This window comes from Hemicordylus capensis, chromosome 4 (genome assembly GCF_027244095.1).
Source record: "Hemicordylus capensis ecotype Gifberg chromosome 4, rHemCap1.1.pri, whole genome shotgun sequence".
NCBI classification, from domain to species: Eukaryota; Metazoa; Chordata; class Lepidosauria; order Squamata; family Cordylidae; genus Hemicordylus; species Hemicordylus capensis.
This window is the reverse complement of record NC_069660.1, coordinates 93123453-93149633: the sequence shown is the minus strand read 5'-3', so window position 1 is coordinate 93149633 and position 26181 is coordinate 93123453. Positions and strand designations below refer to the sequence as shown.

At 44.1% G+C, this 26181-nt stretch overlaps 1 protein-coding gene across 5 annotated transcripts in view; it reads right to left on the bottom strand.

Annotated features, from left to right (window-relative positions):
• LOC128323553 (uncharacterized) overlaps nt 1-26181 on the bottom strand; it is a 41469-nt gene that overhangs the window by 14720 nt on the left and 568 nt on the right. For 3 of the 5 annotated variants that reach the window (XR_008306350.1, XM_053246892.1, XM_053246889.1), the window contains exons 2-3: nt 18037-19545; nt 16511-16616 (exon numbers count right to left, since the gene is read on the bottom strand). Coding sequence is in view for 4 of the 5 variants with exons in the window: in XM_053246892.1 (XP_053102867.1) it covers nt 16511-16616; nt 18037-19545 (1615 nt within the window). In the remaining variant the exon portion in view is untranslated. Of the gene's footprint in view, nt 1-16510; nt 16617-18036; nt 19546-25302; nt 25433-26107; nt 26130-26181 lie in introns of those variants that run through there. The other 2 variants (XM_053246891.1, XM_053246890.1) reach the window with 2 other exon arrangements.

The following is a 26181-nucleotide window of genomic DNA, read 5'->3' as shown; positions in this document are numbered from 1 at the left end:
AACAAACAGAAGTACTTTTTCACACAACGCATAATCAACTTGTGGAATTCTCTGCCATGAGATGTGGTGACAGCCAACAACCTGGATGGTTTTAAGAGAGGTTTGGATAACTTCATGGAGGAGAGGTCTAACATCGGCTACTAGTTGGAGGGCTAAAGTCCACCTCCAGCCTCAAAGGCAGGATGCCTCTGAGTACCAGTTGCAGGGGAATAACAGCAGGAGAGAGGGAATGCCCTCAACTCCTGCCTGTGGCTTCCAGTGGCATCTGGTGGGCCACTGTGCAGAACAGGATGCTAGACTAGATGGACCTTGGGCCTGACCCAGCAGGGCTGTTCTTATGTTCTAACCCGCAGGTCTAACATTGCAAGCCACTGCTCCTGATGTAGAAATGGCAGGATGTCTTGCAACGTCGTCATTCAATACTTCTTCACATGGACGAACTTGTTCATATGTCTCAGGTCCATTATTGGCCATATTCCGCCATCCCCTTTGGGGATTTGAAAGTAGCAGGAGTAGAACCCTTCCCGCCTCTGTGCCCATCACACTGTGACAATCATTTTCTTCCCCAACAGCTCCTGCATCTCCTTTTGTAGGGCAGGAGTCACTTTTGTAAAACGCAGTCCTCTGAACGTTGGTCGTGCCTTGAACTCTATAGCGTAGCCCAGGCATCCCCAAACTGCGGCCCTCCAGATGTTGCTGAACTACAACTTCCAGCATACCCAGCCACAAAAAAATTGTGTCTAGGGATGCTGGGAGTTGTAGTTCAGCAACATCTGGAGGGCCACAGTTTGGGGATGCCTGGCGTAGCCTGAAGAGACGGTCTTCAGCACCCAGAGATCTGACTTGCCAACCTGATGTTGTTGGCTGAAGGTGTTGTTTGAGCCTGATAAATGTTGCAGGCAATCATAGTCAGCGCTATGATGTCAGAGGCTGATGTTTACAATGAGTCCCTCAATGACAGATGGTATGATAGACTGAGGTTGACTTCAAAGGTGCTGCTTCTGGGCCTCCACCTGTTTATTACATTGGCCCTGATTGTCCTTTGATTTTTGGTTGGTAGTGTTTCTTATGATATGGCTGTTAGGATTTTCTAAAATCTCTGCAATCCTGCTGTCTAAAGCTGGAACCAGGTCTGTTAAATGGCTTGGATTTAGTTGCATAAGAGGAAGAAGAACCTGAAGTAAAAGTCTTTGCAGTGAACTTTGATTTTTTTTTTAGCTTCTCCGTTTTATCCGTTGTTTCAAGAACAGACCCTTACTATCAAATAGGAGGCCTTCACTTTTGCCCTTCATGTCAAATTGTAAGGCTGGTGAACAAAGCCAAGCATGGCATCTCAAAGTAAATAGATGAACTCATGGCTCTAGACTTGGATTCCGCCAGGTGTTTTGCAATACTTTGCAAAGTCTTCTTAAAGCTAGCTTCCAACTCCTTTGGTGAGAGAGAGTCCAACTCCTGTCCTAAGGTGTCCCAAAGGCAATAATCATACTTAGCCATGCAGGCTGAATAATTGGCTATTTTCACCAATAAGCAATAATTGGTTGGTTTGAAATGGCAGTATCTGGAGGCATGGAACACGTTTCCAGCTCTTCCAAAGGTGGGAAACCCCCTAAAAGTCAAAAGGGTAGAAGCAATGGAGTTTAACATAGAAAGCAAGGATTGTGCTGTGTTGTGATCCAAAGCACTCGCCTCCTCAACCTTGGGTGAGGCTTCTTCTTCAATCTTGAAAGTAACCGATGTACAGCATTGAGGTGTCACCATATTAGTCAGCACCAGGGTGTTCAGTGTCGAAGCCAACTGTTGCACCTTTGGTGTCAAAGGGGATTTCAATGGCATCGATGCTTGGGACAAGGAGACTAACCTTGTTGCTGGTGCTGATCTAGGCGCCGGAGGGGATAGCGGTCTTGGAATCGAAGGTCTCAGTGTTAAGATGGGTAGAGCTGGCAAAACCTGCATTGATGTCGAAGCAGCTACCATAGGTTCCCTTGGTGTCAAAGAGTGCACAAGGATAGCACTTGCTGATGCCAAGGAAGAATCCTTTAATGTCAACACCGATGTCAAAGCTGGCTGCTTCAGTGTCGATCTTTCAGGCGCCGACGCTGTTGATGGCCTTGATATCGACACAAACACAACTTCTTGTGCTGAAGGTGGTGATGGAATAGCCTTCGATGCCGACAGTTTTTTCTTCTTTTTGGCGTGCTCCAACGCGTCCACCATCTTGTCTCCATGCCACTTTGGTGTCTTAGGAGACTTAAATATAGGTGTCGAAGGTTTAGACTGGGTCAAAGCCTCAGCCCTCGAGCCATCTCTTTTAGAAGATGAATAAGTTCCCTCTTTAGATGGACCAGGAGAACTTAACACATCGTCATACAGTGCAGCCCTCAGACGGAGCTCCCAGTTGCATTGCGTCTGTTTTGAAAAGGACTAGCAAACTTTACACTCAGAAGTGTTGTGGGATTCCCTCAGGCACAGCAAACACAAGTCGTGGCCATCTTGTGAGGGTAGCTTAGCCTTACACTTAGAGCAACACTTGAACGTTTTTTTATCTGTCTTCCCCCACAAGCGTTTAGGGTCATGCATTGTCGTTATCCGCGTTCCGTTGTTCAAAATCAAAATATCAGTCCGATCCCATTTAGTCTGCAAAATACACAAAAACCCGTAGCTTTAAACAATCCAAAGGTCAAAGTAGCCAATAAATCAATCTGTTTTTAGAACTCACTCAGAAAAAACCAAGGAACCAGAACGAGGAGCCATAGTGACTGAAGAACCGATCACTATGGCGGTCGAAAAGGAACTGAAGGGCTGGCGCTTCCTCCCACTTTAAACAGCCATGTGGTCATGTGGGGTGGGACACAAACACTGACAGGCTTCAGCGAAGGAGCAGAATCCATTCTAATGGATTCAATGGATCACGCCCCAGATCTAGCAATTTGCTTTAACTGTTATATATAAGCAAATAGCTAGTTTTCTATGTTTTGTTGATATATATGGATGAAAGCACTTGATGACTTTTATATAACATTAATGATTTTGTTCAAAAGTAACTAGATACTTCATAAAATAATATTATCCTTTTAACATTACTGGCCAACATCCAGCCTAAGTCTGCACTTGTACAATCAAGCTGCATTAGTGCAAAAATGTTGCACTAGCAAAATGTGTTAAGTCAGGAGCTTGCATTCCAGCCTAGTGTTGTGCTAGTGCAGAGCTGCACAACTCTGGCCCTCTTGCCAATGTTGGACTAAAACTCCCATAAACCCTATTAGCCACCACTTTAGCTGGGGATGATGGAAGCTGTAGTTCAAAAACAGCTGGAGAGCCAGTTGTGCAGCCCTGCGCTAGCACAAACATGCTTATGCATGCACAACATGGTGGAATTCTTCTTGCTGTGAAACCTCTTCCTTATATGTTTTGCAGGGAATTTTCATGCAAGAGTGCAGCTTCAAAACTCCCCAAAACTTGTGCAGATAGACAAATGTATTGCACTAGCACTTCTTTGTTGTGCAAGCATAGCATTAGTTTGGATGTTGCCATTATTTTAAAATGATATTGATGAAGGTTAATAATTATCATGTGATAATCAAGATGACTAATTAGGAATCTACTTTGGAATTTTGCTTTGTGGGATTTATATGATTGCCATATTATTCAGCTGAGTTTAACAGTAAACATATTTTTAAATTAAATAAATTCTAATATCCTGATCCCGTACACCATATTTGGAAGTAGAAGGATTTCAGGAGGATCATTTTATTTATTACTAGTCATTAGGCCCATGACATTAACGGGCGCTAGTGGGGCCGGCTACCTTTCTCTCTCCTCCCGCCCCCCGTCTCCGGTGGGGCCGAGTGCGGCCACCACCACCAGCAGACCCAGTCCCCCCACCACGGCCACGGCTGAGAGCCGCCTCAGCGGAATGTCACGCTGGTGGGCTCGCCACACCTACTGCCGCCTCTGCGGCCTGCCATGCCCGCTAGCGCTGCTTGCCAGTGTTTGCGGCCAGCCGCAGGCCAGCCACCTCTCCCCCCCACCCCCACCTTCTGTCCCAGTATCGGGGCTGCTCGCCCACCCGCTGGCCGCCTCACCGCCTCGGCCCTTGGCAGGGCCCACCACCGTTTCGCCGCCCACCTGCCTCACCACCTCGGCCCTCGGCAGGGCCCACCACCGCTTCGCCGCCCACCCGCTGCCCGCCTCAGCCGGGCCCACCACCGCTTCGCCACCCACCCGTCTCACCGCCTTGGACCTCGGCAGGGCCCACCACCGCTTCTCCACCCGCCCGCTGCCCGCCTCGGCCCTCGGCAGGGCCCACCACCGCTTTGCCACCCACCCGCTGCCCCCCTCGGCCCTTGGCAGGGCCCACCACCACATGTCTGCAGTGTGTACACGCTGGAGCGGGTGGCAGGGCGGCCTCCTTGAGAGGTTAAGCCGCCTGAACTTCCTTTTCAGGGCCGCGGAGAAGGAGCACCCGTGGATTCCCTATCCCCACGCGACAACTTTGCAGTAGAATCAGCAAAAGGCGCTCTTGCACGATCTCCCCGACGCTCCCAACATGGTGGCCGCCGCCCGCTCCACTTCCCTTTCGCCGTGTTCTGCGCACACACGTGCTATGCATGCGCAGAACACCCGCCAGAGACACGGACGCAGACCCACCAGAGACACGGACGCAGGTACCCTAGCCTTTTATTATATAGGGTGCTAGAGGACTATTGTTTGTCTTTATGACAAAAATCCACCAGGACGGCCCATAATATCAGGAAATAATTCATTGCTTGAACCTTTAGCTCACTATTTGGACAATATACTCCGACCCTTTGTTAAATTATTTCCTTCATACATTAGAGACACTACAGATTTCATTAGTTCGGTTGAGAATAAGTTGGTGCCAGCAGGATCTGTGCTTCTTATGATGGATGATACATCATTATATACTAATATACCACATGATGAGACTAGGTCAGTGGCAGAAAACACATTTGACTCCAGACATGTTAAAAATCCTCCCACTTGGTTTTTGTTACAATTATTGGATATAGTTTTGGAGAAGAATTACTTTAGATTTAATCAACATTTTTTAATGCAGATTCAGGGTGTGGCGATGGGTAGCCCTATTGCCTCATCTTTGGCTAATCTCTTCATGGGAAGATTGGAATCCCATATTATTTGCAATAAGGATAAAAATCCATTTTTGATAATTTGCTTTTGTATAAGCGTTTCATTGATGACATTATTATTTTTTCGGATAAAGAGAAAGTCCAGGCGTTTATTGAATGGATTAATCGCATTCATGAAACAATTAAATTTGAGAGTCATATAAGTTCATCCAGTTTCATTTCTGGATGTCTATGTACATATTGGATTTTACCATCATATTTCTGTATCATTGTATACCAAGGAGACTGACCGTAATACATATTTACATTATAGATCATTTCATCCATCTTATTTAAAAGATAATTTACCTTATGGGCAGTTCCTCAGATTAAAAAGAAATAACACCCTGGACTCTGATTATAAGAAATCTGCCAGGACGTTTGAGGTACAATTGCTGAACAGGGATTATCCTTGGCATATTATTAAGAGAGCGAGACAACGAGCAGATAGCATTCAGAGATGTTTATTTCAGACCAAAGATAAGTCCATACCACGCAGGATTACATGGGGATTGAATTATTCTTTACTAAGTAATAAAATTTAAAAAGTGGTTCTCAAATATTGGCCATTGGTTAATATTATTCCAGGTTGTGAGGAACCACCGCTGATTGGCTTAAGGAAAAATAAAAGTTTGTTTAACTATTTGATACACTCTGATATGCCACAGGAGAGGTTAGTTATGGCAAGGGTTAAGGGCCATTTCAAATGTGGGATGTGTGCTGCGTGCAAGTTTTCATTGCCCACTAAAGTCTTTCAACACCCTACTGGCAATTATGTTAAGCCTTTGGAAGATTTCTCCAATTGTAATTCTGCTTATGCCATATATGTTATTATGTGCCCATGTTTAAAGTTATATGTTGGCTGCACCATACGTCCGGTTAAAAAACGTATTTTAGAACATTACTACAGAATAAAGAATGGAGTATTAGAGGCACCACTCACAGAACATTTTTTGCTAGCTGGTCATCAGCCTGATGACTTATATTTGTGGTGATTTCCACCTTTAGAAAAGAAAAAATTAGATACTGTAACGTTGATGCAGTAAGATGGTTAAACAGACAAGAATCGTTTTATATGGACAGCTTAAATTCCCTGTCACCTTATGGTTAAAACACGAATTTAGACTTATCCTGTTTTTTGTAATTGTGGTACCCTAATTAAGCGTGATGAGTGCCAGATAGTGGCTGATTAGGAGGTTCAGCAGCTGAGAATGACTGAGAGTGTTATAAAACTGGAGTAAGACAGCTTGGCCAGTTCATCCAAGCAGGCTTGATAAGACTGGGTGTCTGCTTGGGCAGTAGTTTGTGAACCGTTGCACCTTTTGGGTAATTATCTTTGATGTAAACATATGAATTTCAGTACGTTGTTAATGTTTTCTCTCATGTTTTGCAAATGTTTTCTTTTATGTATGGTTTGTGTTTTGTATTTATAAGGACTCTGTCTAACTCCCTTGGAGAAATCTAAGAATGTCTGGATACAACGTACACTCCCTTTGGAGGAACTGAAGAAACATTTTTGGAGGATATTTTGAAGAACTCTAACACCAGGGAGGATGTAAAGTTTATCACGTTTGGGACATAACAATTGTTCTTTCACTTCTGAGGAAGCTCATTGGGAAACAAGGACTTATTGCGAAAACTTGTCAAGTGATTCATGTATATTCAGTGTTTTATTATAATAAGTGACTTATATTAATGAAGTGATTCAAGAAGTTCCATTCATACGTATATTGGCATTGTTTCTATTTCTTGCATTGGGTAGTATTTTTTCTTTGTTATTTTGAGTAGTACCACTCTCCCCTTATATTTTTTCTGGAGGCAATATTGGACTGGATGAGAGATAACAAGCTGAAATTGAATCCTAACAAGATGGAGATACTGTCTATAGCGGGTCGGGATCTGAGAGATAGTTTAGATCTGCCTGTTTTGGATGGGGTTGCACTCTCCCTAAAAGATCAGGTTCATAGTCTGGGAGCGCTCCTGGATCCCAAACTCTCCCTGGTTTCTCAGGTTGAGGCTGTTGCCAGGAGTGCTTTTTATCAGTTTTGGCTGATATGCCGGATATATCCATTTCTGCAGACAAATGGCCTTAAAATGGTGGTACATCTGCTGGTAGCCTCTAGGCTTGACTACTGTGATGCATTCTACGTTGGGCTGCCTTTGTACATAGTTTGGAAATTACCATTGGTACAGAATGTGGCAGCCAGATTGGTCTTCGGGTTTACCCAAAGGGACCATATAACACCAATTCTAAAAGAACTGCACTGGTTGCCAATATGTTTCCATATGAAATACAAAGTGATGGTCATTGAGGCTATAAGACCCTCAATGGCTTAGGTCCAGGGTACCTAAGAGAGCGCCTTTTCTGTCATGAACCCTGTCGCCTATTAAGATCGTCTGGAGAGGTCCGGTTATGGTTGCTGCCAACTCATTTGGTGGCAACTCGGGATAACCTTCTCTATGGCCGCCCCAGGGCTTTGGAACGCACTACCTGCTGAAATAAGAGCATCTCCTTCTCTGTTTGCTTTTAGGAGGACCCTGAAGCCATACCTGTTTTCCCAGGCTTTTAACTGAAAAACAGTTAAATTTAACTTTTAAATTTAACGTTTAACTTGCTCACCTGTAACTGATGATCTGGTAGAGATCCGTCGACATCCATAAGAATGGGCTCTGCGCCTGCGCAGAAGACCACGCGGTAGCCATGCCGCAGCTTGTTGAGGCGTCCAAGCCATGCCCCCCACGTGTGAGCATGCTATTTAAAGGGCGGCTGGACATCGCATTCCTCAGTTCTTGGACGACCGCTGAGGAGGATGACCATCCAGTCAAACAGGTGAGTTTGCAGGTTGACATGGTGAATCATGAGCGACGGCGAGCACACACGTATGCACATAGCAGAGTACTACTGCAGAGGGGTGGATCGAGAGGGTCTTATGGATGTCTATGGATCTCTACCAGATCATCAGTTACAGGTGAGCAACCTGTTTATCTGGATCGAGATCCGTCAAGATCCATAAGAATGGGCGATTAGCAAGCTCCTTGAGGAGGAGGGTGCAGGAGTGCTATTGCAGTACCCTTTTAAACACACTTCTCCCGAAGTTCACCTTTGCAGCAGAGCGCACATCTATGGCATAGTGTTTAATGAAAGGCATCTCTGAGGACCATGTTGCTGCTTTACAGATGTCCAGGAAGGTGATCCCCAAGAGGTGTGCCGCCGAGGAAGCATAGGCCCAAGTGGAGTGGGCCTTGATAGCTGCTGGCAGGGACTTGTTCTGGAGCTCATAGGTAAGTATGATCAGTTCAACAAGCCACCTTGACAGATGTTGTCTGGAGATACAGGAACCATTGGTAGAGCCCTTGTAGGCTACAAAGAGATGTGACGTAGTTCTAAACCCTTTAGTACGGTCTAGGTAGTATAGGAATGAACGACGTACATCCAGGGCGTGCATGGTATGTTCTAAGTTAGTCAACAGTTCCCTGAAGAAGGTTGGAAAGACAATGTCCTGGTTCAAGTGGAATTCAGAAACAACCTTGGGCAAGAAAGATGGGTCCAAACGCATGAGGACCTTATCTGCATAGAATCTAGTGTAGGGCGAGTCTATCCTCAATGCTGTGAGCTCGCTTACCCGTCTTGCTGTGGTGATAGCCACAAGGAAGGCTATCTTCAGGGAAACTAGGCCAAAGGATGACGAAGCCATGGGTTCGAAAGGGGCTTGCGTTGAAGAAGACAGCACTAACGATAGGCTCCAGGGTTCTATAGGGGCCTTAATTGGTGGGAAGACGTTAGTAAGGCCTTTCATAAAAGCTTTACACTATGGGTGTGAAGACAATGAACTGCCCGCACACCCCACATGTTCCGAGGAGAGAGCAGCCAAGTGGACTTTCAAAGAAACATTGGCTAAGCCTTGAGACTTCAGCCTGGCCAAATACAGAAGCACGTCCCAGACAGAAGCAGTCCTGGGGGAAAACCCCTGGGTCTTGGCATACACCATAAATTGAAGCCACTTTGCAAGATAGTTTCATCTGGTGGAAGGCTTCTGTTGGTTCAGTAGGATTTTGTCTAGAAGCTTATTTGCCAAGTGGTCAGACGGAGCATGCTGACATCCAGGTGTAGGATGAGTCCGTCGTCTCGGGAGAGAAGGTCCGGCACTTGTGGTAGATGGTGGTAGCAGTTCCCCAACAGTCTGCGTACTTGAGGAAACCAGGGTTGTCTTGGCCACCACGGCGTTATAAGAATGCCAGAGGTCGGTTCGGAGAGAAGATGAGCTGCCACCCTGGCAATCAATGATTGTGGTGAGAACATGTACAGTGTTTCGCTTGACCAGTCCAGCTGTAAGGCATCCCCCAAGGACAGGGGATCGTGTCCCGCTCTGGAGCAGAAACGGTCGCACTTTGCATTCTAGGAAGTCGCAAACAGATCTATTGTCGGCTGCATCCAGTGACAAAACAAGGGGACTATGTAACGAGAGTCGAGTTCCCATTCGTGGTGTTGGTCCTTGGGAAATACACGGCTCAACTCGTCTGCCAACACATTTTCTAGGCCCTTGATGTGAACCGCCACCAGAGATACATGGTGCCTGAGGCACCAATGCCATAGTTGAACACTGAGAGTGCATAAGGTCGGAGACACTGTCCCTCCTTGACAGTTGATATAGGCTTGAGCTGTTGTGTTGTCGAGGTGTATTTGCACAACCTTGCCCTGTACAAGAGGTAGAAATGCTCGAAGTGCCTGGAAAACTGCAAGAAGCTCTAGGAAGTTGATGTGTAGACAAGCCTGTTGCTCCGTCCATAGGCCCTGAATCTTGTGGCCCTCACAGTGGACTCCCCAGCCCTGCAGGGAGGCATCTGTTGTGACCCAGACAGACGGTAACGGAGCCTGGAAGGGTAAACCCTCTAGCAGATTCTGGCGGGTCGACCACCACGACAGTGATCTTAGGATCTGTGGTGGAAGAAGCAGGTGTCTGTGTTGGCTGTCTACCGCTGGGCTGAACACTGACAGAAACTACAACTGAAGTTTTTGCATCTTCAGACGTGCATAGTGAATTACCGCATTGCAGGATGCCATGAGGCCTAGAAGTCTTTGGATAGACGGAGCGAGCTGCATTGGGTGAGCTTGAAAGCTGGTGACAAGGTCCCAAATACAAAGGTAGCGCTCTTCTGGCAAGAATGCTCTTTGGCTCGTGGTGTCCAGCACGGCTCCAATGTAGGTGGCCACCGGGACCGGTTCCAGGTGTGACTTCTTCCAGTTCACCTGGAATCCGAGGTCTCAGAGGAGGGCCAGTACATACTGGATCTGCGAAAGTAACTCGCTTTTGTGTTGAGATGTCAAGAGCCAGTCGTCCAATTAGAGGTAAATAGAGCCCCCATGCATCTGCAAGTGGGCGATCACCAGCGCCATGCATTTGGTAAAAACTCTGGGGGCGGTGGACAGGCCGAATGGTAACACATTGTATTGGTATACTTGAGCACCTATGGTGAATCCCAGGAACTTCCTGTGAGCTGGCCTGATACTGACATGGAAATAGGCGTCTTTTAGATCCAGCGTCGCAAGCCACTTCTCCCCCTGGAGGAGTGGCAATATTTGATGCAGCGCCATCATCCAGAATTTCCTAACATGTATAAATCTATTCAGGCCGCTCAAGTCCATAATGGGATGCATTCCCCATCCCGTTCTGGAATTTGGAAGTAGCGGGAGTAAAATCCCTCCCGCCTGGCTGTCCATGGCACCGGAGTGATGGCATTCTTTTCCAACAGTTCTCTCACTTACTCCTGAAAAGTGACAGATGGAGGGGTGAGTCTCATTCCCGTGAACCATGGTATTTGATTGAATTCTATGGCATAGCCGGAAGATATTATCTTCAGAACCCAACGGTCTGATGTTATGTGGTGCCATGCGGGGGCATGGCTTGCCAATCTGATGGTGGGAGATGGCAATATCGGAACGATGGCGGGTTCTGTTGCTAGAGATGTCGAGGCCCCTGTAGGCAGGAATGAGTGGTGCCGATGGACGGACATGGTTCTCAAAGATGCTTCTGAGCATCCGATGACTTGGTGGAACGAGACTGTCTGTTTCCCCTTGTTTGGGAAAGTACGCTTATGGTACAGGTTGTACTGTCATTTGTAATCGTGGCAATCTTGCTGGCGGTATTGTGGCCGCTACTTTGAGAACGAAGCGCGATACCTTGGCGTGTAGGATGACATAGAAGGCTGCGCCGTGAAGGTCTTTGCAGTGAATTTGGATTTTTTCATCTGCTCCATGGTACTGTCCGTGGTGTCGCTGAACAGACCAGAGCCATCAAATGGCAGGCCTTCAATCTTGTCCTTCATGCCTGCTTGGAGATTGGTTGAACGTAACCAAGCATGTCTGTGTAGAGTTACAGCCGCCGTCAGAGAATGGGATTCTGATTCAGCCAAATGCTTGGATATGCTCAGCTGTTGTCTGTCAAGTCTGCTGAACGCTCAAGAGTTTGTTGGAACTTCCGCCTGAAGTCCTCTGGGGTCAAGGAGTCTAACTCTGTGTGTAGAGTTTCCCAGATGCTATGAGCGTACTTGGCCGTACACGCAGCGTAATTAGCTACCTTGATAGATAGACAAGAGGTAGAATAGAACTTGCTACCCAAGAGGTCCAATTTTCGGCCTTCTCGTTCAGGTGGTACTACATGTTGTTTCCTAGCCTTTGAAGCAGTTGCACAGTCAATTACTAAGGAATTGGGTGCTGGGTGCTTCAAGAGATAGGTATTATTTTTGTCTTGTATCCTGTACAAACTCTCCAGGCGCTTTGAAGTGGGGGTTGAGGTGTGAAGACCCTCCCATGCACATTTGGCTGCGCTGGTAATCACAGGGAGCATGGGCAGGGCCACCGGAGCTGTGGCCTGTGTCTTTAGCATGAAGTTGTAGACCGAGTAATCAATGGTTTGTAATTCTGACCTCAAGTCCAGTGCTAATGCTGCCGCCATGGCGCAGACATGTCGGTGGTATGTCTTCATCTCTTCATTTGGCGAGACGTAGGTCAGCGGGGCTATGTCTGTTGGGGGTTCCATCAAGGTATCCTCCACCTACGGATCCGACTCAAAATTGGAGGAGCCATAATGTTCAGAGGTTGAAGCACATGGAGATGATGGGACAGTTGTCTGTGTGTGTGTAGTAGACAACTCTGTTGTGGACAGAGGTGTTGGCTAGGTGGCAACTGAGCGCAAAGTCGGGCTTGCAGTTTGCACCGCCTTCTGTTCCACAGGCCATGAAGCCGTCTGGGATGCTGTGGTAATCGTGGAAGGGACATATGGTTTCCATGGTTGTTGATAAGGTGCACCTGGATAACAGACTCCTAGATTGGGGGCCGAATCTTCGGCCGCTGCAGATGTTGCATGTGCATGTGTGCCATGGCAGGGGACTGTGCCATGGCAGGGGCGTGTGCCATGGCAGGGACGTGTGCCATGGCAGGGACGTGTGCCATGGCAGGGGACTACGCAGGTGCTTGCCTGAGAGTGGTACGGACTGTGCACATATTTCAGTAGAAGTTTCATCACTTGTGGGCAAGAACCCCTTGAAGGTGGACGTCGATGGGGTACTTGAAGAGGAGTCTAGAATAGACAAAATTGAGTGAGTGGTTGCTGGGTCAAGTTTGGGTTCGACCTCCGAAGGCAAATCCACATCATCTTCGGCCTCGAAAACTGGAATGGGTGCTTGAAGACGCGGAGTCACCGGCTTCGACATCAACACTATTGGTGTATGGAGAGTCAATGCCAGAGGAGCTGGGAGTCGGGTGGCTGGTGTCGACGGCGGGGATGAGGATATCAGGGTTGAAGCAGGAGAAAGTGATCTGGCTTTCATCAATGTCGAAGAGTTTGATCGATGTCAAGGGGACATGCCCAATGTTGAAGGTATTGGCAATCGACGTCGAGGGGAAGTGGTCGAAGTCTAAAGCATTGGAGGACCTTGCAAATCGGCAGCGGACGGTGTGCGGTCTCTTGTCAAGTCGATCAGACGCTGACGCTTTTCAGGCAGCGTCGACAGATCATCGATGCTAGGGCGTTTCTTCTAGGGTGAAGAAACGCTAGGGCGTTTCATCCTTGGAGCGACCTTTATCGCAATCACCATCCAACATCGATGCTCTGGATGTCGAAGAGGTACGACGGGAGGGGGACCCCGACCTCGATGTCGAGGGTTTTTAAGAACTCGATGTCGACAGCTTTTCCGATGTTGACGGTTTCTGGGTCGAAGCTGCGGACTTCGAGGCTTTCGATGCCGATCTGGTACATGTCGATGTTGATGTACTCGACATTGATGACGGTGCTGAGGTAAATTTCGGTGGCGATTTTCGCGGTGTGCCTAGAGTCGAAGGACTCAGCACGTCATCATAAATCGCTGCTCGCAATCTCAGGGCCCTGTTCTTGCGAGTTTGCTTAGAGAACAAGAGGCATATTTTGCATGTCAATACGTTGTGCTCCTCTCCTAAGCAAATAAGGCACAAACTGTGCAAATCCTTCAAGGGGAGTTTCGCTTTACAGCCCTCACACCTCTTGAAGGTCTTTTTCTCCTCAGACATCTTCGTAGGGATAGTCAAGTCCGTTCCAAAGTCGAAAATGCCAAACTTTCACCTCAGCCAGTCCAATAGTCAAACACAAGAATTCCCAACAGCCAGAAGAAGAAGGTCATACACGAAAGTTCAAACAAATTTATTCAAATTTGTTCAAATTTATTTTTATTTTTTTAAAAAATAGATCAAACTCACAAGGAACTTTCCGACGAAGGAGAGGCAGACCAAGGTCCAAACGCTGAGGCGGTCATCCCAGAACTGAGGAATGCAACGTCCAGCTGCCCCTTAAATAGCATGTTCACACGTGGGGGGCGTGGCTTGGACGCCTCGACAAGCTGTGGCATGGCTACTGCATGGTCTCCTGTCAGAGGCGTAACTATAGGGGGGGCAGGGGGGGCACGTGCCCCGGGCGCCATCTTTTCTGGTCACGTGGGGGGCGTCGCCATGACAAATTTTTTTTTAATTTTTTGTTAATACAAATGTTTCCTGCTCAGTGCAGCAGTGCTGCAGCAGTCAAGGGAGCGCATCGGCGCCCCCTCCCCCACGAGCGGTCCCTTCTGCGCTGCCCGCACCCCCCCCCATTGCTTTGCTGGCGCCTGGCGGCCAGTCAGTGGCCTGGCTTCGCGGCGGCAGGCGCTTGTGAGGAAAAACCTAAGTATAATGTAGTATGTTGGGGGGGTGGGGGGCGCACGGGGGGGTGCCATTTCAGTGCCTGCCCCGGGTGCCATTTTCCCTAGTTACGCCTCTGTCTCCTGTGCAGGCGCAGAGCCCATTCTTATGGATCTCGACAGTTCTTGATCCAGATATTTAAATTTTACATTTTAATGTGTGTTTTTATCTACTGTGATTTTTATCTGTTTTTATGAATGTTAAATGTTTTTATATTGTGTTTTAATTTGTACACCGCCTAGAGATTTCTATACTAGGTGATAAAGAAATGCAATAAATAAATAGAAGGAAGGAAGGAAGGAAGAAGGAAAGAAAGTCCCTGCAGTCTTTCTCTCTCCAAGCATTTTTTGACCAGCTGGACTCACTTTTTGCTAAACTAATATCAGAATTTGGCTTAGGAGAAAAGAGCTCAGAAGGAGAAGAGGCTTCTGCTGCAATTACGGTTGTTGCTGCAGTTATATATACATACAGCTTGATTCATTAAAAAAAATCCCACATAATCATGCACATGACTAAGAAGAGTACATGGCTACTCAAATGTAATAGTAACTGACTGTGTAAACTAGCTCTAATTTATTCCAGTTGCTTCTGTGTTAAAGCAGCCAAATCTGGAGTCCTTGAATAAAGTATTCAACAGTGCAAGATACCCAAGGAGTATTATTTCTCTGTTGTTCTTTCCTTGGTTTTGTTTGTTTGTTTTTTAATTTTAGGACACCTTTAAGCATTAAACTGTAATTGCCTGCTCATTTTACCTAATTATCATTTAAATCTGTATAGTTTTTAAAATATGCACACCCCTTTTTATAGGGCACAGTTAGTTCACAGACCAACATCTTACATAATATATGGATTCAGACTTCTGGAACTGCTTGCAAATAGGAAATCAAAACCTAAGGGGAATATCCTACTGTGCTCACACATGTATTCTCCAATTCATATGCAAACAGGGCAGACTCTGCTTAGCTAGGGAACAAGTCATGCTTGCTACCACAAGACCAGCTCTCCTCCCAATTGTGCAAGCCTGTATGTACTAGAGTGGGTACAATGACAGTAGTGCAATATTTGCCTAGAGAGATTTTGAGTGGGCAGTACAGAAATATAATGGAATAAATAAATAAATATCCTATCTCCCAAGTAACAGAGAAGATGGTTCTCTGTTTTCTGACCAAATAGTACTGGTACTAGTCTTTCTGCCAGTAAGATAGTCTTGCTGTGGAGAAATGCTGCTGTTTGTTTTAAATTCAGGAAGATATGCACTTCAATGCTGAAGAAACAGAATGCACAGCTTCCGAATTAAACTTTAAAAAGAGCGAAAGAAAATGAAAAGTCCATGAAATGGCAGGGCGCACTCCAGGATACAGGAAGGGGTAGTCTTGCTGGTTGCAACTTCTTAAAAAGGATTACATGAACACTTGAGTATAATGGAGGATTATTCATTCAAACAATGGGAGAGCTCAAATAATTATTAAAATCACATTTTTTAAAAGTTCATAAAATTGCATGTGTTGTTTCTCATGTTGTAAATTATTTCACAGATATCCAATAGATACCAATAAGAATCACAGTACCACATTCCACACAACACTCAAAATCTCAGTGAAGAAGATACTCCATTGTCTAAGGGACAAAATATAGCAATTTGGCTGCTGAGAAAATGCTACATTCCTGCAACAGAAGTGCTAGATTGAAGAAGGCCATGTGAATCCTCATCTTCCATGAAAAGGTACAACTGTACATGTATTGTACAAAGAGAAAAAGTATGAAAATACCCTAAGCACTGTTGGGTATATAGAGGTAATGTAACCTCATCTTATTTGAACTTATGAAGAACTATGGTGCCAAAGTTTTCTTAACATTCTGCATATAAAGTTTCCCAGAGCATCATTGTTCTCTAACAGTTAAATCTGAAATCCAAAATCCAGTTTAAATCACTCTTAATCCTAAAAACTTTGCTTTCAAAGTGATTTCAGTAACATTTATTGCTAAATAATTTGGTTTAGGATAAGAGTTATAAAGTAGCTTAAACTGGCTTAATTAACAGGGTTACCTACTGAGCTTTAAATCTATAATAATTCAAATAATGTATTCATCATAGTGATATTTAAAATACAACATTAGCATTTTTAGAAAACAGAAATAGAAGTAAAACTTTTAAGCCTACCTTCGGTTAAAGTACAGGTAACATGCTGCTAATGCCAAAGCAAATAGAGCTATTCCAAAAATAGTAGCACCTGCTACAAGAGCAGAGCTTACACGTAACAAAAAATCTAAAAAAACAAAAACAAAACAAAAAATTTAAGTTAATATTAAAATATTACATACAGGGCTTTGTTATAACTGGTGATTTTTTTTGAAGAAGAAAAAGACTTGCAATCAGGGGCGTAGCTATAATTGAACGAAAGGGTTCAAAGAACACGGGCCCCAGCTCCTGAGGGCCCTCCAGCTCCATCCCTCCCTATTTTCTTCATTGTCTCCCTCACTCTGGGGGGCCGCCCAAGAGAGGGATGAACACGGGCCCCCTCTCCCCTAGCTACGCTCCTGCTCGCAATATCTATAATATCCACAGAATCATACTTTACACCTGGGTTCTTCAGTCATGATCTAGCCAAAGTACTTATGCAAATCATGCATAACTTAGAATGCAGGTCTGGTTACACATTTTAAAGTGAAGGGGCAGTGGCAAACAGGTGGGTACTGCTGAGCCTTTCTGATGCCCACTACTTTTGGCCTTCCCACTCAACTCCATCCTCCAGTTCATTTTTTTCCTGAATCCAGAAACTATTAAAACCACTTTGTGGCCTGACCCCATCAGCAGTATGCCTAGAATGAGGCATACTAACTTCTGCATTAACACAGTTTCATAACTGTTATTGCGGGCAGAAGTGAGCATAAATGTTCAGCATAGGGTGCTGGTCAGGGGTGGGCTATGTACCCTTTAGTACAAATACATGGATTCATAGTTTGTGATTCATGCTATCAAACTGCTCCATCAGGCTGGAATTAATACTGAAGGTCACTGAACAAGCAGTCCTTATGTGGGTTAGAAGGACAATAGGTAACGCATAGGTTATGAACCCATTTCCTGCCTGTTCATTTTGGACTTTTATGTTTTTTGAGACGAAGGGTATGTTGAAACACCAGTCTGTATATATACCAATACAAATCACATTGCTCACTTTTACAGAAAAGACAAATTAATCATGAAGCTATTTTCTATCTAGCCCAGTGATTCTCAAACTTGGGTCCTCAGGTGTTATTGGACTTCAACTCCCATAATCCCCAACCAAAGGCCACTGAGGCTGGGGATTATGGGAGTTGAAGTCCAATAACACCTGAGGACCCAAGTTTGAGAATCCCTGATCTAGCCCTTTTCAGTAATTACCTTTTCAGTGTGGATTCAATGTGTGGAGGGAAGAGCAGAGCCATGCTGGTTAGCCCCGCATCCCATCCCACCCCACCCCTGTTGACATGCTTGCTGGCCATCCCATTCCACATACATTGCTTATCCAAGCAACACTAAACATGGGCTTTCTCATGTTCCAAATGCAATTTGGAACTAATTTGGTTTTACTCCCACAATAAAAATCTTTTAAAAATAGAGTGGAAATTTGAAAACTAGTTATTTGAAAGCTACCATTTCTAAAAATATGTAACCTATAGCATAAATACACCAATCAATAAACCTACCTACAGACACTGGTATATTTTCTCCTTTTGCAGACACCTTTTCTTCTTTTACTGATCGTTTTGTTCTTTCACCAACTGATGGGCGTTGAATAATGCGTTTATGGAGATGTAATAAGATTGATAAACTATCTTCTGCATCACAATGCTTTCTTGCCATGAATGTTTTCAGAGATGAAAGTCTAAATCCCTTCTGAGCAACACTAACAAATTTATTCTTTACACTCTGAGAAGTTTGCATGAGATGTTTCAACATTTCCATCATGTAGACTGATGACTTTGCTTGGTATACTTCTGAACTAAGCATTTCACACCCTACACTAATAATTGATGTAATGGATGGAAAGATAGGATTTATAATGGGAGGCAGCATATAGTACATTTTTGATGATCTGTCTATTCCATTTCCTCCAGATTTACTTTCTTTTTTAGATCCAAGCACATTGGCTTGTTTTGTTATCAATTTTTTGTTTCTATATTTTTTACTTTTAAACACAAACTGCTTTTTTTCTGTGTTAGACAATACAGTGTTATGTGCTGGGAATATCTTCTGTACGCTATCACTACCACTTTTGTGAGTAAATGCATCTGTAAATAGAAACTTATGTTCATTAACATATTTTTTAGTTATTGTTTTCTTCTTTTGCACTTTGATCTTTTCTCTGAGAAGAAAGCTTGATTTCTGCTGAAAAGTTTTAGACAACTGCCCATATTTCTTAAATCCCATATGTTGGACTTTTCTTTCTGCATTTAGTGGGTTTTCTACATCTGTAAACATGTTATACTGATATTTATTGTAAATATTTTTGTTCTTTTTAGAAAATTCTCTTTCTTTGACATAAGCTAGTATTCTATACATGTTCTTGTATAGTTTCTTTTGCAGCATCCTAGTTTCAGTAAACCTTCTTCCTCTTCTTATCTTTTGTTTTACTAATCCGAACACAATTGCTCCCAAACTTTCCTGACTTTTTTTGGCATGTGCTTCTTCAGCTTCTAATAACATATTTGTTTGAATTGTTATACAAGCCAATGGTGGCCTAGCATCTATGTATTTATGACTATTTTGAAAATATGTTATTTGTAATTGCTTCAACTTTTTAATTTCTGATTTCTTTCTAACTCCATTTAAAACATTATACCAATTCCTGTTCAGATTATACCTTGCACATTTTATGTTTCGTAGAATACTCTTGAGTATGCTTGTTACATCATATTTTCCTCGCAAAATTAGCTTTCTTGTTCCTAAATACTTTCTTGAAACTTGTACTCTTCTGCTTGCATTTTTAATTAGATCAGAATTTATATTATATGAGATTATGTATTTTAGCAACTTTTTCTGTTGACGATTCATGTAAGCATTTCCCCCAGGTATTTCTAAATTTGTACTGAAGCGTTTGTAATTTCTGTTGAGTCCTTTCTGTGTTGACTGGTCTAAGATCATATGCAGTGATGTTTTGTACAAATAATTTTTAGTGGCTGCTACGAATACTTGTTGATACTCTACTATGTGCCCTGAAACAAAGCAAACAATAACACATATTTAGTTAAAACACTTGCAGTTGCATAAAGTACTGCTTGTTATAAGGCCAACAGCCGAATCATAGTACAACTTCACATGATCATTGGAAAACTGTTTCCTGGAAACCTATGGTTCCCAAGAAGAGTGTGGTCCCAGTGGGTGGGTCATGCAAATGTAAGAAAGTCTGGTTCCTGAGCCCTCCACCCAACATTCATCAGACATCTGTAACCAACATCTGAAGCTGGATAGAGAATATTTGGCAAACATTGGGCAGAAGGCTAGGGAATGGGATTGTGGTGGGTTTGCACAATACACCAGCTAAGAATGAGTACTCCCCGGAAACTAGAGCTTCCCAGGAACCAGACTTCCCGGTGATAATGCAAAACTACCCCTAGACTAGTTTTACTAGCAAAGCATTCCTTAGAACAAAGCTTATCACCAGCGCCACACCTTAATGCTCTCAAATATAACTGGATGGCAGAATTTCAGAGATTTGCAATTTTATCTATCTATCTATCTATCTATCTATCTATCTATCTATCAATCACATTTTTATACCGTCCAAAACGTGAGTTCTCTGGGTGGTTTACAAGACAATAAAAACCAATTAAAAAATTAACACAGTAAAATTTAAAATGTTAAAACTATTAGAACACAATTAAAATGCAGTTAAAACAATGTCTAATTAAAAGATTGGGTGAACAAATGCATCTTGACTGCCTTTTTAAAAGTTGTAAGAGATGGAGAAGCTCTTATTTCGGCAGGAAGTGTCTTCCAAAGCCTCGTGGCAGCAATGGAGAAGGTCCATCCCCAAGTAGCCACCAGACGAGCTTGTGGCAACTGCAGACGAACCTCTCCAGATGATCTCAATGGATGGTGTAGTTCATAGCAAAAAAGGCGTTCTCTTAAATATCTGGGGCCCAAGCTGTTTAGGGTTTATAGGTTATAACCAACACCTTGTACTTTGACCGGAAACTTATCGGCAGCCAGTGTAGATCTTTTAAGATGGGAGTGATATAGTCTCTCCGAGATGACCCAGAGACCAATCTGGCTGCCGCATTCTGGACTAACTGCAGTTTCTGGACCACGTACAAAGGCAGCTCCACATAGAGCGCATTGTAGTAGTCAAGTCTGGAGGAGACCAGCAGATGTACTACTGTTCTGAGGTCATTTATCCCAAGAAATGGACGCAGCTGAAGTATCAGCCAAAGCTGATAAAAGGCACTTCTGGCCACTGCCTCAACCCGGGACACCAGAGAGAGTTTTGTGTCCAGAAGCACCCCCAGACTACGTACCTGTTCCTTCTGGGGAAGTGTGACCCCATCCAGAACGGGCAGATCAAAATCATCTCCTGAGTTCTGACCTTGCACAATAAGTACCTCCATCTTATCTGGATTCAGCCTCAGCTTGTTACCTCTCATCCAGCCCATCACTGCCTCCAGGCAGGCATTTAGGGTGGTTATGCCTTCTCCTGATGATGTTGACATGGAGAAATAGATTTGGGTGTCATCCGCATACTGATAACACCCTGCACCCAATCTCCTGATGATCTCTCCCAGCGGTTTCATGTAGATGTTAAACAACATCTGAGACAATATGGAGCCCCGAGGGACACCATACAAAAGTTCTGTATTTGAAGAACAGTCCCTAAGGAACACCATCTGGAATCTGGCCGAGAAATAAGAGTGGGACCACTGCAAAGCAGTGCCTCCCACCCCCAGTCCACTCAGATGCTCCAGAAGGGTACTATGGTCAATAGTATCGAAAGCCACCGAGAGGTCCAAAAGGACCAACAGTCACACTTCCTCTGTCAATTCCCAATTGGAGATCATCCATCAGGCTGACCAAGGCAGTCTCCACCCCATAGCCTACCCGAAAGCTGGTCTGAAACGCATTTATATAATCAGTTTCATCCAAGACTGCCTGGAGTTGGGAGACTACCACCCTCTCCATTACCTTGCCCAACCACGGAAGATTTGAGACAGGCCTATAGTTGCTCAAATCTGAGGAATCCAGGGCAGGCTTCTTCAGAAGTGGTCTAATAATTGCCTCCTTAAGCCAAAGAGGCATCCTGCCCTCCCTCAGAGAAGCATTTATGCTCTCTACTAGGCCTTCTACAACAACCTCCCTGCCAGATAGTATTAGCCACATTGGGCAAGGGTCAAGAGAACAGGTGGTAGACTGCATCGCTCCAAGCAGCTTGTCCACATCCTCACGAGTCACAGACTGAAACTGATCCAGCCTAACCACATAAGAGGAGTCACTGGACACCTCCGATTCAGACACTGCAGTAATTGAGGGGTCCAAATCCAAGTCGGCCCGAATACAAGAGATTTTATCCACACACAAAATCATTAAACACATCACAGCGAATAATAGATGATTCCAAATTCTGATTCAAGGGAGGAGGGGCACTCACTAGCCCTCTCACAACCCTGTCGGGTGTAAATGGGGTCATATTACACCAGCATTAATGCGTGCAGCTACTACAAATGTAACTGTGGCTTCTGTGGGTTTGTCATTTTTTAACTTTGCAGAAACACATGTTTCCATCAGCAAGCTGCAGCTGTGTGAGCTATGCAAGGAAGGGGTTTTCCATCTTTCAGTTATGAGTGTGCATGAACCACTGTTCGAACTGCAGTTCAAGCACTGTTTGGGAGTGGGGAATGGGAGGTTTAAGAATGAGGAGAGCAGGGCCTGGAGGGCGCCCCAAGGCCCCTTAGCCAGTCCCCCTTGCCTTGCCTTGCCTGCTGGTCCCCTCTCCTGCTAGCCCTCCTGCTCTGGCTAGGGGAAGCAAAGCAGCCTGCCAGCGGCTGTAGCCCCTTCAGTCTCTGCCTCTCAGCTGTTTGGCGGGTGAGAGGGGCTTCCAGAGAGGCCTCCGTGCAGGCCTCACTGAAGCCGAAACTCTAGTGCCGGCAGGAAGGAAGGAAGGAGGGAGGCAGGGTGGCCAGCTCTGAGTGCCCTTGCCCACCACAGCTCTGCCCAGCTTTTGACTCCTCAGGCTTAGTAATGGAGGTAGGATCTGATTTACTTTTTGTGGTTATTCCCCCCGCCCCCACCCCACACACCTTGGATATTTAGTGATTGCTTGCCATAGAGCTTTAATATAAGGTGGGGGTGGGGATGTAGGGAAGAGTGAAATGACTCTGAATATTTAATTCAGAGATTGAGGAATTTGCTGGTTTAAAAAATAATTAATTAAAAAACCTATTTTTAAAAAAAGTAGTTCCATCCCAATATGGAAGAATTTGCCCTTTGCCTTCATAAAAAAAACCCCATTTCAGCTCCAGCCTTTAGATCACCTGGAATGACTGGGCATAGGGCTTTGGTTTTGAGCAGAGAGATATGGGAGGAATATGTATATTTAAAGTGAAGTGGATTGGACAAATGGTTGTTTTTTAATATTTTTAAAATTAAAAAACCATCCAAAAAAGTCCTATAAGTGGCTTGTTTCATGACAAATAATTACAAAGTCCTTTAGGTTTCAGTGAAATGTACTTACAGCTAAATGTGGTTAGATTTGCTGCCTGAGGCTGCAATTCTCTACACACTTACCTGGAAGCAAACTGTACTGAATTTGTTAGGATTTATGAGAAGGATCTCATTGCATGGTTAAAAGTCTCCTTTGTTAACCAGCAGTGAGGGGCCCATTTTAAAATCTTGTCTCCAGGCCCACTCCAACCTTGCTACGCCTGGTACTTGGGATGCACACTACCCAAGCAGAAAGCTTCATGGGGCGGTGGACTTTGGGTTACGGCCCATTTGACCCACGAGTATACCCCTTAGGTTCTGGCAACCGAGAGTAAGACCTGCTCTCCTCTTTCTTAAAGCTTCTAGTCCTCGCTTCCAAATGGTGCTCAAACTGTGGTTCAAACCACGGTTCATGCACACCCCTACTTTCAGTTGCTCCACAGGGCAGCATCTTTTACCAACAAGCCTACCATTAGCAAAACTCTAGGCAACATATCTTGCATTCTCAAAGTAGCATTATGCCATTACAGCTCCCACTAGGCAAAGAGTAGGGAAACACTCTCCTTCCTCTGTAAGCTCAGTGTTAGTAGCAGCAACACTGTTAATGAAGGTGCCTGCAGCATATTGGGAATGAAAATGTCTTATACGGAACATGCAGCATACTGGGATGTAGCACTGGCTACATCCCTTCCAAGCAATGCAAAACACACTGCCTAGCAGGGCATTCCCTACTAGTGGGAGGAGGGAAAGGAGCTGTTTAGGAAAATCTTAGGCACGTGGGGAGATGAGAATAATGGGGATAGAGAGAAAAGGGAGGAGCTAGAGTAAGGGGAATGTGCAGTATATAGCAGAGGGCAGAAGGAAGGAGCTGGCTGGACTGTTGATGGGGAGATTAGAACCCATACTACTCCCATGTATCCTCCTGCACATCAAATTGATGGGATTCAAGCAAGTGTCACATTTCAGAGCATGATTTTATTACTTAACACTTTGGTTGGACTAAATTAACAGTGATGACTGCAAACTCACTATTATCATCTTGTGAGGATAAAATATCCTGAAGATTAAGAACCAGGATGCTATTTAAATCCTAAACTAATATTTATTTATTTATTTATTTATTTATTTATTTATTTATTTATTAAAACATTTTATACCGCCCAAAACTTACGTCTCTATGAGGTTTACAACAGAATAAAAACAAAGTAAAACATTCGTTAAGACAAAAATGGGGGGGACACACATTACAACAATTTAAAAATTTTTAAATAATATTTTAAAACAGCATTAAAACCATTAAAACAACATTAATTAAAAGCCTGGGTGAAGAAATTTGTTTTTAAAGACTTTTTAAAAGCTGTCAGAGATGGGGAGGCTCTTATTTCACTAGGGAGTGCATTCTAAAGCCTCAGGACAGCAATGGAGAAGGCCCGTCCCTGAGTGGCCACCAGACCAGCAGATCTCAGTGGGTGGTGGGGTTCATGCAGAAGGCGTTCCCTTAAATACCCTTAAATTCCCTTAAATAACCTGACCTAGAAAAGCTATTAGTATGCATATTTATTGTATATAGTTTTGAGTACCTTCAGACAAAATGAGATAGATTTTTTAAAATAAATAATCTTGACGTTTACAAAAGAGCTTGAACACTGTAATTTACCCAAACTTGTGAGCATATGCACATATGAAGCTGCCTGATACAGAGTCAGATCATGAGTCCATCTAACCTAGATCTGTATATACTGACTGGCAACAACTCTCTAGTCTCTCAGACAGGGACTTTCCCAACCAAGGATTCTATTCTGATCTATTGCCACATCAGCTTTTGTTATTATTCCAAAACAAACCAATCAAAAATGCAATTTAAATAAATCAACTGAATGGCAGAACAGATTCCTGCTGAATTTAAATTTCATTCATGTTTTATGATCACAATTTAATTTGATCGTTCTTTCTTCAAAAACTTTTTTGCAATTAAAATTATCACATCTTAGTGATAAGAGGTATGCTTTCAAAAAAATTAATGTTCTTGGGATGCTTTTTAAATTACTAGTCAAGCCTATTAGGGTTTCTATAGGTTTCCCTTAAAAATAACTCAAGGTTTTGATGCTTTGCCTAATCCAACATGAAACACCAGCATGAAATTTAAGTTTATGGTTTTTAACAATTAATTCTACTCTTGTTGATTTACTTCTTCAGAATATATAGGTAATGCAAAGTCTTGTAGCAATTTAACTACGTCTAGTTTTCCCTGATATGTACAGCATCTTTGGAGCACACACCTATCTCACAGGCCACTGTGTTGGTGTCATTTCATGTATTTTGCTTTCATTTGCAAGCCTGTCATCCTTCGGCTCTCGAGGTACTTTCATGTCTGTGGGTAGATCTTAATGTACTGTTTAAAGTGCGTGTATTAAAATGTGTGTATTGTCAAATGCCATTTAGATACCACTGCTCCTGGAGATTATATGCCTTTCTTATCTGCCTAGGAAACTACTGGAATCTTTCCTGTCACCTACATATGTGTACGAGTGCGCCCTCTAGTAGCTTTTCAGCTTTAAAACGGGAGAAAGGCTCTCGAGGCCAAACGACACCTTAAATTAAGCCAACATTATGAGACAGGCGTCAAATAGGAAGCGTGTGTTTGTGGTCAAAAAGTAACAGCAGAGGGAGAGGAGGCGGCGGACTGGGACAAAGGCGCGCAGAGATGGTTTTAACATTTTCCTTCTATGCCGTTTTCCCGCCGAAAATAGCCCGCTCCCCCGACTATTGATTGCAAATGATTTTGGGTAGCTTTTAATCTCTATGAGAACCTGCTTTTCAGGAACCAAAAATAAAGCCCCCCCCCCCCCCAAACACCAACCCAAAACCATTTGTAATTAGCCACCATTACAACAGGTGGCAACCGAGTATAAGCATACTGGAACTGCCCGCAAACTACAGGATTGATAGGGAATAAATAGAAAGGATAAATGCACTGACAATTTAACCTGGAAATCTTTGAGAGGGCTCAGGATTACCGTGGATTCCGCCCCCTCCCCCCCCTTATTTAATTCGGATCTAGCGCCGTATATATGTGAATGCCACCTTAGGATGGACAGATTCCTTTCCACTGCGTCTGCTAGGATAACTCGTGTGTGTGAATCTAACCTAATTTGATT